General features: G+C 39.9%; 1 protein-coding gene and 1 long non-coding RNA gene across 9 annotated transcripts in view; one reads left to right on the forward strand and one right to left on the reverse strand.

The window, feature by feature from the left end:
- The window catches only part of LOC103243476 (uncharacterized), a 338,326-nt gene that overhangs the window by 52,354 nt on the left and 273,110 nt on the right, over positions 1-12,862 (reverse strand). For all 3 annotated transcript variants that reach the window (XR_012088911.1, XR_012088910.1, XR_005238761.2), the window contains one exon: positions 5,624-5,729. This is a non-coding gene — a long non-coding RNA (uncharacterized lncRNA). The remainder of the gene's footprint in view (positions 1-5,623; positions 5,730-12,862) is intronic.
- Positions 6,488-7,255, forward strand: LOC103243466 (uncharacterized). 6 transcript variants are annotated; one of them, XM_073005591.1, is made up of 3 exons: positions 6,488-6,965; positions 7,006-7,010; positions 7,091-7,255. In XM_073005591.1, the coding sequence occupies exons 1-3, from the start codon at positions 6,488-6,490 to the stop codon at positions 7,253-7,255; spliced, it is 648 nt and encodes a 215-aa protein (XP_072861692.1). The 6 variants fall into 6 exon arrangements, with proteins under 6 accessions (XP_072861692.1, XP_072861690.1, XP_072861691.1 ...); XM_073005589.1 differs by having other exon boundaries at positions 6,488-7,065; positions 7,126-7,255; XM_073005590.1 differs by lacking the exon at positions 7,006-7,010 and having other exon boundaries at positions 6,488-6,977; positions 7,095-7,255.

A 12,862-nucleotide genomic window follows, 5' to 3' on the forward strand; every position in this document is an offset into this window, starting at 1 on the left:
TTTGGAGTCCCCAATTGTTCTCATATTTGTGTCCATGTGTACCCAATGTTTAGTTTCCATTTGTAAGTGAGAACATGCAATATTGGTTTTCTGTTCCTGGAATAATTTGCTTAAGATAATGTCCTCCAGCCACCTACATGTTGCTGCAAAGGACATAATTTCATTCTTTTTTATGGCTGTGTTGTATTCCACGGTGTGAAGATGTCACATGTTCTTTATCCAATGCACTATTGATGGGCACCTAGACTGATTCCATGTCTTTACTATTGTGAAGAGAGCTGTGATCTTTTAAAAGACTGTCTTTTAATTTCTTCTTCTTCTCCTTCTCCTTCTTCTTCTTTTTGCCAGTAAAAGCAGCTAATAGGTGGTTTAGCATAGTCCATGTATTTTTTACTGAGTCATGTGCAATGAAACCTCAACACAAACACAGTGGATGTGCTTCATTCTGACTGGCAGAGTTTCAGTGGGGAGTTCATGCTGCCATGTAGAGGGGACCACCTTCAGGGCCAGGCAGGTGATGGAAATGAAGGAAGCACACCTGGTGAAAATAGGTATGCTGGAGACTGATTTTTGTTTCTTTTTGTCCAAAGTCATGCCCAGTTTTTAGGATGGAACTATAAAGACTCGCATTTCTCCCCAACTAGGGATGCCTTTAGTGGATCATCTCATCTCCAGAACTCCCTATAGGTTCATCTGAGACTTCCACTAAGATTGCCCTGCGGTTTCATTTATCCCAGTGTCAAAACGGATCTTTCTGTCCATTTGCTTTCCCTTCCCTTCCCATCCCTTCGCATCCCTTCCCTTCCCTTCCCCTCCCCTTACCCTTCCCTTTCACTTTCCCTTCTGTTCCCCTCCCCTCTCCTTCCCTCCCCTCCTCTCCCCAGTGTTAATCCCAAGAACATGCTTCAATAAACCTCCTGCATGTTGCTCTCCATCTCAGTGTCTGCTTCCTGGGGAACCCAGCCTGTCCCCCGGAACAATGTGAAATTCATGATAGCTAATTTGAGAGCTCATATGACTGACTGAAATGTACTTTTAATATTTTAGTTCATGAAAGAAATAAGAATGTAAACAAAAGAGCAGAAAATATATTTAACAGAATCTGTAGAAAAAATTATGAATTTTTATAAATCATATTTATTATTTTCTAAGGACTTTTATATCATTTATACACAAATATATGCTCTTTAAACATTTAGACGATACAAAAGAACGTGACCAAAAGTAAGTTTCCCATCATGGTCTTTGCCGATCCCATTCAATACCTAATGTTACAAATTGAGATACATCCTCATTAAATGCATGTGTAACACATGTATGTATTTATTCGAAAACCTGGCTTTGGTTGCGCATCACTTGTTCTGACATTTATTCAAACATTATTTTATATCCTTCAGGAAATGTTAACACTTTCCTTCATATAGGCTTGGCAGATTTACTTACATATTTTTCTATTTACTCTTGAGAATTGTGAGCACATTTTTCTTTTTTTCTTTATTATATTTGAAGTTCTAGGGTACATGTGCACAACGTGCAGGTTGGTTACATATGTATACATGTGCCATGTTGGTGTGCTGCACCCATTAACTCGTCATTTACATTAGGTATATCTCCTAATGCTATCCCTCCCCCACATGCACACACCACAATAGGCCCCGGTGTGTGATTTCTCTCCATTAAATTTTAGAGAGAATTATTGCTAGTGTATAAAAAGTCTACAGGTTAGTATAAGTTCATATTTTATCTGATCTCATGATTAATACTAATACCCAGCTGACTCTCCAGGATTTTGTAGGTGTGCAATCATGGTGGCCAAGTGCCTCCAGCTTCAGGCCTTTCCCCGGGGTTCATCCCGAGCTGCCCACAGTGGGGGCCCTACCATTAACACAAACATTCTTGGGATTTTCTATCTTTCCTGTCTTACTGTCACCATTTCCTTACTTGTGCTTCCTGGGATCATCCCCCAGATAAATTATGTGCACCCAAGTCTTTTTCTCAAGGTTTGCATTGGGTAGAATTTAAGCTAAGACAACAGATGATCAGCAAATATTTTTGGCTGACTGATATCAAACTGGAAATAATAGTTATTTCAATCAATAAGAGTAAAATGAGGAAGTCAGGAGGTAAAGGAGAATCAGTCCTACCATTTGAGGTTTACCTCCTTCCTGTCTTTTTACTGTGTGAATATAGGCATGCATGTTAAACACTGTAGTCCTGGTTATCTATAAACAAGTCTCATTCTACAAATTGACTGTTAACTTCCACAACTTTCCACATAGGTTGTTTATCAGGTGACATGTTACTACCACATAAATGAGTTTAGTCTTCCTGAAATGAAACTATGATCTCTTTGTTTGGAATGTTTTCCTCTCTTTTATCCAGAAGTCAAAAGATATGTACATTTTTAAAGGACCGTATATGACTTTATGTCATCAAAAAGCCTTCATTCACTCTACAAATATTTACCACCAGTGTTCTCTGTGCTGAGTATCATGGTAACAAAAATAAATGCCATAGCCCATGCCTTCAGGGTATTTGCATTGCACGTGGTGGAATGACAGGAGTAAATGACTATGATACAGTAGAATGTATCAAATTATGAGCACAAGGCAGGAAAGAATGATACATGAATGGGTTAGCTTATCAAGAAAGATATTATTGAGGAGGAAATATTTTAACTGGGTCTTGACACATGAGTAGGAGTGTGCAGAGTGGATAAAAAAGATGAAACATTCCAAAGATAAAACAGTTCCAGCAAGCTTAGCAAATTTTATTCTTTACTGCTGTCTTGGCTACACTAAGACATATTAGGCTTTCTTTTTAATCTTGGACAAGTTTTCTGTTTGTTTGCTTTAACTTTTTAATTCTTCTTTTGACTATTCCCCTAAAAGACTAATAAGAATATAAACTATTGGCTGTATGAATGTCTTCTTTTGAGAAATGTCTGTTCATATCCTTTGCCTACTTTTTGATGGGGTTGTTTGTTTTTTTCTTGTAAATTTGTTTGAATTCTTTGTAGGTTCTGGATATTAGCCCTTTGTCAGATGAGTAGATTGCAAAAATTTTCTCCCATTCTGTAGGTTGCCTGTTCACTCTGATGGTAGTTTCTTTTGCTGTGCAGAGCTCTTTAGTTTAATTAGATCCCATTTGTCAATTTTGGCTTTTGCTGCCGTTGCTTTTGGTGTTTTAGACATGAAGTCTTTGCCTATGCCTATGTCCTGAATGGTACTACCTAGGTTTTCCTCTAGGGTTTTTATGGTATTAGGTCTAACATTTAAGTCTCTAATCCATCTTGAATTAATTTTCATATAAGGAATAAGGAAAGGATCCAGTTTCAGCTTTCTACTTATGGCTAGCCAATTTTCCCAGCACCATTTATTAAATAGGGGATCCTTTCCCCATTTCTTGTTTCTCTCAGGTTTGTCAAAGATCAGATGGCTGTAGATGTGTGGTATTATTTCTGAGGACTCGGTTCTGTTTCATTGGTCTATATCTCTGTTTTGGTACCAGTACCATGCTGTTTTGGTTACTGTAGCCTTGTTGTATAGTTTGAAGTCAGGTAGCGTGATGCCTCCAGCTTTGTTCTTTTGACTTAGGACTGTCTTGGCAATGCGGGCTCTTTTTTGGTTCCATATGAACTTTAAAGCAGTTTTTTCCAATTCTGTGAAGAAGCTCATTGGTAGCTTGATGGGGATGACATTGAATCTATAAATTACCTCGGGCAGTATGGCCATTTTCATGATATTGATTCTTCCTATCCATGAGCATGGTATGTTCTTCCATTTGTTTGTGTCCTCTTTTATTTCACTGAGCAGTGGTTTGTAGTTCTCCTTGAAGCGGTCCTTTACATCCCTTGTAAGTTGGATTCCTAGGTATTTTATTCTCTTTGAAGCAATTGTGAATGGAAGTTCATTCATGATTTGGCTCTGTGTTTGTCTGTTACTGGTGTATAAGAATGCTTGTGATTTTTGCACATTAATTTTGTATCCTGAGACTTTGCTGAAGTTGCTTATCAGCTTAAGGAGATTTTGGGCTGAGACAATGGGGTTTTCTAAATATACAATCATGTCATCTGCAAAGAGGGACAATTTGACTTCTTCTTTTCCTAACTGAATACCCTTGATTTCTTTCTCTTGCCTGATTGCCCTAGCCAGAACTTCCAACACTATGTTGAATAGGAGTGGTGAGAGAGGGCATCCCTGTCTTTTGCTGGTTTTCAAAGGGAATTTTTCCAGTTGATACAGCCAACAGACACATGAAAAAATGCTCATCATCACTGGCCATCAGGGAAATGCAAATCAAAACCACAATGAGATACCATCTCACACCAGTTAGAATGGCGATCATTCAAAAGTCAGGAAACAACAGGTACTGGAGAGGATATGGAGAAATAGGAACACTTTTACACTGTTGGTGGGATTGTAAACTAGTTCAACCACTATGGAAAACAGTATGGCGATTCCTCAAGGATCTAGAACTAGAAGTACCATATGACCCAACCATCCCATTACTGGGTATATACCCAAAGGATTATAAATCATGCTGCTATAAAGACACATACACATGTATGCTTATTGCGGCACTATTCACAATAGCAAAGACTTGGAATCAACCCAAATGTCCATCAGTGACAGACTGGATTAAGAAAATGTGGCACATATACACCATGGAATACTATGCAGCCATAAAAAAGGATGAGTTTGTGTCCTTTGTAGGGACATGGATGCAGCTGGAAACCATCATTCTTAGCAAATTATCACAAGAACAGAAAACCAAACACCGCATGTTCTCACTGATAGGTGGGAACTGAACAATGAGATCACTTGGACTCGGGAAGGGGGACATCACACACCAGGGCCTATCATGGGGAGGGGGGAGGGGGGAGGGATTGCATTGGGAGTTATATCTGATGTAAATGATGAGTTGATGGGTGCTGACGAGTTGATGGGTGCAGCACACCAACATGGCACAAGTAAACATATGTAACAAACCTGCACGTTATGCACACGTACCCTAGAACTTAAAGCATAATAATAATAAATAAATAAATACATAAATAAAAATTAAAAAAATTTAAAAGAGAATATAAACTAGTTCATAAGGTCATATTAAAGTGTGAAAATGAAACAAATATAAGATATTTGATACAATGCCTCCTACATAATCAATACTTCACAAGTAATATACATACCCTGAGGGTGTATGGAACTTATCCACATACTATACATTTTTTATTTTAGTTATTTAATGAAAATAGTTGTAATTCTTTTCATTTCTATCCAAGTGTCTTATGCAAGTACCTGCAAGAAAAAGGTGAGGGTTTGTCTGTTCTACACCCAGAATACCCAGTAGAACATCTTGGATGCATGTTATTGAAGGCTTAATAATTCTAAATATTCTTTATATATAACAAATGCTTGTGTAAATGAAAAACCCATCATGCAATTTTGATGATCAAAGATTAATCAGGCTGGGCACGGTGGCTCACGCCTGCAATCCCAACACTTTGGGAAGTCAAGGCGGGTGGATCATGAGGTCAAAAGATCCAGACCATCTTGGCCAGCATGGTGAAATCCTGTCTCTACTAAGAGTACAAAAGTCAGCTGGGTGTGGTGGCACATACCTGCAGTCCCAGCTACTCGGAAGGCTGAGGCAGAAGAATCACTTGAACCCAGGAGGTGGAGGCTGCAGTGAGCCGAAATCATGCCACTATACTCCAGAGTGAGACTCTGTCAAAAACAAAAAAAAAAGGTAAATCAAAACTTCCTACACTTAATACCTACACTGTAAGACATACAGCAAAATGTGTTTTTACCCTTTAAAGGCAGTGAGTCATGGGTAAGTACTTTCACTGGAGGCTGTGGAATAAGATCTGACAAAGAGTTTAGAACTTGTTGGGATCTGACCATCTACCCCACCCTCCGAGATGCACACACGGGATTAGAGTCATCCTCATTACAGATGGGACTTCCTTCCCCAGATGAGTCCTACCTTCTAATCCCTTTCCAATATTTCACCTGACCAGGACATTCTTGGACAACAAAAGATACATTCACATTATAAAAATCGTCCCCCATGATTTGCAGACAGCGATCGACAGGTAGGAGGGAAAGTCACAGTTAAAAACAAAATGTCAGAGAGTCCTGTGACAAGTAAAAGATGCTTTGTAAAAGACACAGCATAGACCAGGGACAAAGGTGACCCCCCACTAAGGAAGAAATATGACAAGCATTTCCAGAGGAAACCCAGGAGTACAGCAGGAAAAGGAAATGGGTTATTTTCTCAGTTTTGGAGTATTTAACTAGACACACACAATTATGTAATTACATGATGAATTTTTCCAGCAGGTAAATAATAACAAGGATATAATGACGTGGTGGCAATGGGCCTTCAGGAGGGTATAAAGCGGATATGGACCCAGGAGACTTCCAAACACAAGAATTTCACTATCTTGGAAGTCCAAGTAGATCCTTCACCCTCTGACACCATGGTCAACTCCTGTTGTGGCTCTGTGTGTTCTGACCAGGGCTGTGGCCAAGACCTCTGCCAGGAGTCCTGCTGCAGCCCCAGCTGCTGTCAGACCACCTGCTGCAGGACCACCTGCTGCCGCCCCAGCTGCTGTGTGTCCAGCTGCTGCAGGCCCCAGTGTTGCCAGTCTGTGTGCTGCCAGCCCACCTGCTGCAGCCCCAGCTGCTGTCAGACCACCTGCTGCAGGACCACCTGCTGCCGCCCCAGCTGCTGTGTGTCCAGCTGCTGCAGGCCCCAGTGTTGCCAGTCTGTGTGCTGCCAGCCCACCTGCTGCCGCCCCAGCTGCTGTCAGACCACCTGCTGCAGGACCACCTGCTGCCGCCCCAGCTGCTGTGTGTCCAGCTGCTGCCGCCCCAGCTGCTGTGTGTCCAGCTGCTGCAGGCCCCAGTGCTGCCAGTCTGTGTGCTGCCAGCCCACCTGCTGCCGCCCCAGCTGCTGTCAGACCACCTGCTGCAGGACCACCTGCTGCCGCCCCAGCTGCTGTGTGTCCAGCTGCTGCCGCCCCAGCTGCTGTGTGTCCAGCTGCTGCAGGCCCCAGTGCTGCCAGTCTGTGTGCTGCCAGCCCACTTGCTGCCGACCCTCTTGCTGTGAATCCAGCTGCTGCCGCCCCTGCTGCTGCCTGCGTCCAGTCTGTGGCCGAGTCTCCTGCCACACCACTTGCTATCGCCCAACCTGTGTCATCTCCACCTGCCCCCGCCCCTTGTGCTGCACCTCCTCTTGCTGCTGAGCCCCCTGCCCTGGCTCACCTTCCCCCTCACTGCTGGCCCACAGATGTAAATCCTTCTTCTGTGCTGGCTATGAGGACACATGGAGTGGGGTTGATGTCATTCAGCAGGATTGTTTCCAATGAGCCCATCACCATCCCGCTGACTCTGTGAGAACATTCTGGTTCATTGTAAACTCCCTCCCTTGCTTTCTTTTTCTTCCAGTCATGGCACCAAATGTGAATTAATTTGTAATTCACTAGCTAAGAAATTATTCCAATCCTCTAAATTCCTCATTTTTTAAATCATTTTGAGCCGATAGAGTATCCTTCCCATTGAAGTAGACATTATCTCCCTTTCAAACATATTATTTATCTGTCAGCCTTTCAGTCATTCTTTCCTCTTGCAAAGGTAGGAGGCCCCGCCTCCCATGCTCTCCTGCTTTCTCCCTGCTCTCTCTTTGCCTTTCTGTTTGATCACGTTTGCCAGCATTTTTCTATTTTATTAGTTCTTTATTGTGTTCACAAAATATATTTTATTAAACTTTTCATGTAGAAATCTTTTATTATTGTTTTTTGTATTTTTTGTGATTACTTTCACTGAGTTTTCTGATTCATGGGGGTGAGGTGGGAATGCAGTAGAAGGGGATTCTCAAAGCATGATTCCAAAGTAAGACTTCAGGTGTGAACTCATAGTGCCAAACTGCTCCAATGTCACAGATCAACTAAAATAAAATAGAAGCTTTTCACTGTTTCAATTTGATATATGGAATGCTTTTGGATAGGTAAAGCCCCCAGTATTGCTGTTTATAAGTTCATCCATGATTTTAGAACTTAGGATATCACGGTAATCTGATATCTGTCTGAGAGACAGAGTGGGCTTCTCAGCAGGAGAGACAGCATCTAGCGCTGTAAGAGGAATTCCTTTCATGAGAGCTATACATATGTAATCATAAAATACTGGTGAGGTCAAGTATGCAAAAGCAGACCTGCGGTTGGCACATGTGCTCAGTATCCATGTGGTCTAACACCGATCGCATGGATGATTAGCATATAAAATCTCCACCTAGGGGTGTTTTTCTTGTTGTGGTTGTTTTTACTATGAAAATGAGGGAAAGGTTACTATAAGCTGAACCTCGAGCCTAGCTGTGCATGCAGGACCCCAGAGAAGTCCCTGCCCACCCTCCCACATACCCCACCCCAGGAAGGAATTTGTAGTTAAGAGTTTCTTGGGCTTTTGGTGCAAACTGGCTGGAGATTGGGGAAGCTGCATCAGGAAAAAAGGGCTTTTGCTCTCTTTCCAGGCTGTACCAGGTATCAGGGACTTGTAACCTTCTGGTGGTCTGCTGGTGTTCTGTAGGGCTCCTTATCTTGCAAAAGAGTTAGGTGCTGATGCACAAAGGTGCAAGTGAAAAGAGCCTGCTGTGAAAGGTGCCTGCTGGACTTCAAAAAAGGGACAAGTCAGTATGGCCTTGTGAATCCCGAAAATCTGAGACAGGTCTCAGTTAATTTAGAAAGTGTATTTTGCCAAGGTTGGGGATGTACACCTGTGACATAGCCTCAGGAGGTTCTGAAGACATGTGCCCAAACGGGTCAGAGCACGGCTGGGTTTTATACCTTTTAGGGAGACATGAGACATCAATCAACATATGTAAGATGAACATTGGTTTGCTCCCGAAAAGGCAGGACCACTCTAAGTGGGGAGGGACTTCCAGGTCATAGGTAGATAAGAGACAAATGGTTGCATTCTTTAGACGTTCTTATTAGTCTTTCCAAAGGAGGCAATCAGATATGCATTTATCTCAGTGAGCAGAGGGGTGACTTTGAATAGAATGGGAGCCAGGTTTGCCCTAAGCAGTTCCCAACTTGACTTTCCACTTTAGGTTGGTGATTTCAGGGCCCCAAGATTTATTTTCCTTTCACATTTCCCCACTCTTCCTCTTAAAAATCTTTTGGAGAAAGCATTTTAGAAGAAAATCAGTCTCTGGTCTCAAGTTTCATCTGATATCTCATGGCTAAGATTGTTTATTTCTAGATAGATAATTCCTGAGTTATTAGGAAAGTTCATTTTTAGCAGGTTGTGAAGTTGACCTCAGTTATTAATTTGTAGAGAAACTGAACTTATTTTATCTCTCAAAATCAGCCCTTACAATCTCACGTGCCTACCTCTTCTGTGGTAGCTCCTGAGCCTTGAGGAGTTGAATAGCTTTGATTTCTGGCCTTATGTCTCAGGAATGCAGTTTATTTTTATTTTCATTGGCATCTTCTACCAGGTCTGAAGATGAGGTTTTAATTGCTGTCAGTGTTTAAGATATAGCAGATCTTGGTGTCCTTTTTAGACCCAGGAGTCAAAGGCCTGTAACTCAATGTCACAGGTACTTTCAAAGTGCATACAGAAATATACATGAATGTAATAACCTTAATTTTAAAAAATTATCTCAGTTTCTTTTTCATAAGCAAACCAAAAATTATAATAATGGCATAGGAATTGTTTCAATAAACCATAAAATCTGTTAGGTCAATTACCAAAAAGCAAATAAAAAGACCTTCTGCACTGCACAGAATATTACATTGGAAGAAAACATTTCCTTTAGACTTTTAGAAAACATTGTTAGCATCAAGCCACAACAAACAGAACTTAAGGAAAAGAACTTTTATGAGCTGAAAACGAGTTGAAGGGGAGAGAAAAGAGCAAGTAAATAGTTGAATTTTAGGTTAAAACAATTAAAATCTCCTATAATTTATTGAGTAAATTAATCCCTTAAGAAAATCTCATCACTCTTACTAATTATGTAGTGTGTAAGTGTTTTTTTTTTTTTAACATCAAGCCCAATCTTCAGGAAGACCATTATCATTTCCCTTTAATTTTAGACAATTTGATCATATATAAGTTTTTTGGTGTTTTTTTTTTTTTTTTGAAATAAATCCTCTTAATGTGACTTTTACAGACCGTTCATGATATGCTTGGACTTTCTGGTTTGTTTTGAACATCCATCTTTCTTAAACAATCAGTCATTTTATTCTAGGTCTAAATTTACCATACAAGATTCTTTCTCACATGAAATTATTTCTCTTAAGCTTTCTTACCAAAATGAATCCTCTTTACCCCCTTTTTTTTCATAACTTTCTTTACATCTCTCTTATTTCCTAGTTCCTTTTACCTTGTTTTATACATAACCTTTAAATAGGCATTGAATTAGACAACAATTGTTCACCTTTTTAAAAGGAATTGTTTACCTAGATTATTTATGAAAACTACAATAGTCATAATTTAAAGTTATGGAGCTGTCATAGGAAAATTATAACTGAGACAGTGAAAAAGATCTGACCTAACTGATTCGATCTTGCTTCTATCCTCCGAGCTGTTCTTGTTCAATCCTGGGCACAGGCCAAATATACTTTGAGAGGAACATAGTTTCTAGTTTACCTTTGAAACAAAGATTATAACAGTTCATTCCCAAAACAAATCTTACTGCCCGTGGACTAGACCACCAAAAGCCACAAGATTAGAAGTTACAGCAATCTGACTAAATTCAAGATGTGACTATTTTTATTAAACCAATATCAATGTCTAATTTATTAAAGATTACATAACCAAAGATCATTATATTACAGTTTTGTGATCCCATGCCAAATTTTGACACCTTATAGTATTTGACAGGGATAAGCTTGAAATTGCTTGATTAATAAGTGCGAACAAAAATGCATGCTGGAAATTCTTAAGACATGTCTAATATTACTTTATCAATAATTTTAAAGCTAGCTTACTTATTAAAGATTTTACTTAAGTTACATAAACTTGAGAAAACATTGAACTAGTCTTTTCTTTGTTCCAGATAAAGTATTTGATCCAAGTGCTTTTTTAAGTAAATTAATTAGAGCTCTTTCATATATTTTTGTTAGTGAGACATTGTGTATACAACACATAAATATATAGACGTAGTAGGCATGCTGATAGAAGTACCTCTTATAGATTCTTAAGGTGCTTTTTCCCCTATCTTAGACTTTCAAATTCTCAATAACCTGTTTTACTCCCCTATGGAGCTGTCAGCTAAATAGCCTTAAGTTTGCATATTAAAGGAAACAACTCAGGGAAAAATGAAATAACAAAATTTATTACATAAGGTACAGAGAGAAAAAAGTCTGGTGGTGCTAGAGGGAAATTAAAATGGATTTAATTGCCAATTAAACATAAAATTATAAAAATTATAAAGGCCTTTTAAATACACACACACACACACATACACACACACACAAATCCTATAGCTTTTACTTCAGAACTTTAGCCATGAGACAAATACAACTTCACCAGCTCGCAAACAAAGGACCTGTTGTATCCAAACAGTGGTTTTTATCTTAATAGGAAAATAAGAGCAGATTTAAAGAAGGCAGAAAAGAAAATAGAGAAAAAAGAGAACTTAGGAACTCTGTAGTTTGCAGGTCGACTTTAAAGTTCCCCTCCCTCCCTCCCTCCCTCCCTTCCCTCCCTTCCTCCCTCCCTCCCTCCCTCCCTCTCTCCTTTCTTTCTTTCTTTCTTTCTTTCTTTTTCTTTCTTTCTTTCCTTCTTTCCTTCCTTCTAAAAAAAAACAAAAACAAAAATGGGATACACATGCAGCAGAATGTGCAGGTTTGTTACATAGGTATATGTGTGCCATGGTGGTTTGCTGTACCTATTGACCCAACCTCCAAGTTCCCTCCCCTCACTCTCCACCCCTCAACAACCCCTGATGTGTGTTGCTCCGCTCTGTGTCCATGTGTTCTCAATGTTCAACTCCCATTTATGTGGGAGAACATGTGGTATTTGGTTTTCTGTTTCTGTGTTAGTTTGCTGAAGATGATGGCTTCCAGTTTAATCCATGTCCCTGCAAAGGACATGATCTCATTCTGTTTTATGGCTACATCATATTCCATGGTGTATGTGCATCACATTTTCTTTATCTAGTCTATAATTGATGGACATTTGGGTTGTTTCCATGTCTTTGCTATTGTAAATAGTGCTGCAATAAACATACGTGTGCATGTGTCTTTATAGTAGAATGACTTATATTCCTTTGGGTATATACCAAGTAATGGGATTGCTGGGTCATATGGTATTTCTGGTTCTAGATCCTTGAGGAATCACCATACTGTCTTCCACAATGGTTGAACTAATTTACATGGGCTGTTTTTTCTTAATGTAAATGTGCACAAAGACCTGATTACGTTCATTTTACATAAACTATAAAAAGACCAGGTTCCATAAAACCTATGGAGTGCTCGAAAGGGGGCCATTCTCCTTGTTTTCTCCTCATTCTTAGATTATTTGTTTCCCAGTTTTCTTCTTAAAAAGAGGAACTGAGCTGAGGCCTAGCAGTTTTCTGTGGAGGATCAATATGTGCTGCTTGTGGGCAGGACTCCACCGTGGGTGACCACTGAAAACAACAGTTCAGTTCCTCATGCAACTACACACAGACAAGCTGAATAGAGCTTAATTTGGGGAGAAAAAGCAACAGAGAAGACACTTTAGAATGCATCTCTGAACTAGAATTAGGATCCTTAAACAGCAACTTCCTAGAAGGAAAACAAAACAACAGCCAAGACCACTTTTTGTAAACCACGCTCAGCCACCCCTTAACTTTGTGGCTCTCATCT

This window comes from Chlorocebus sabaeus, chromosome 16 (assembly GCF_047675955.1).
Source record: "Chlorocebus sabaeus isolate Y175 chromosome 16, mChlSab1.0.hap1, whole genome shotgun sequence".
Taxonomy (NCBI): domain Eukaryota; kingdom Metazoa; phylum Chordata; class Mammalia; order Primates; family Cercopithecidae; genus Chlorocebus; species Chlorocebus sabaeus.

Coding starts and splice junctions, on each gene's coding strand:
- LOC103243466 (XM_073005589.1), top strand. CDS start 6,488: ATGGTCAACTCCTGTTGTGGCTCTGTGTGTTCTGACCAGGGCTGTGGC. Junction 7,066..7,125: donor TCCAGCTGCTGCAGGCCCCA/GTGCTGCCAGTC, acceptor CTGTGAATCCAG/CTGCTGCCGCCCCTGCTGCT.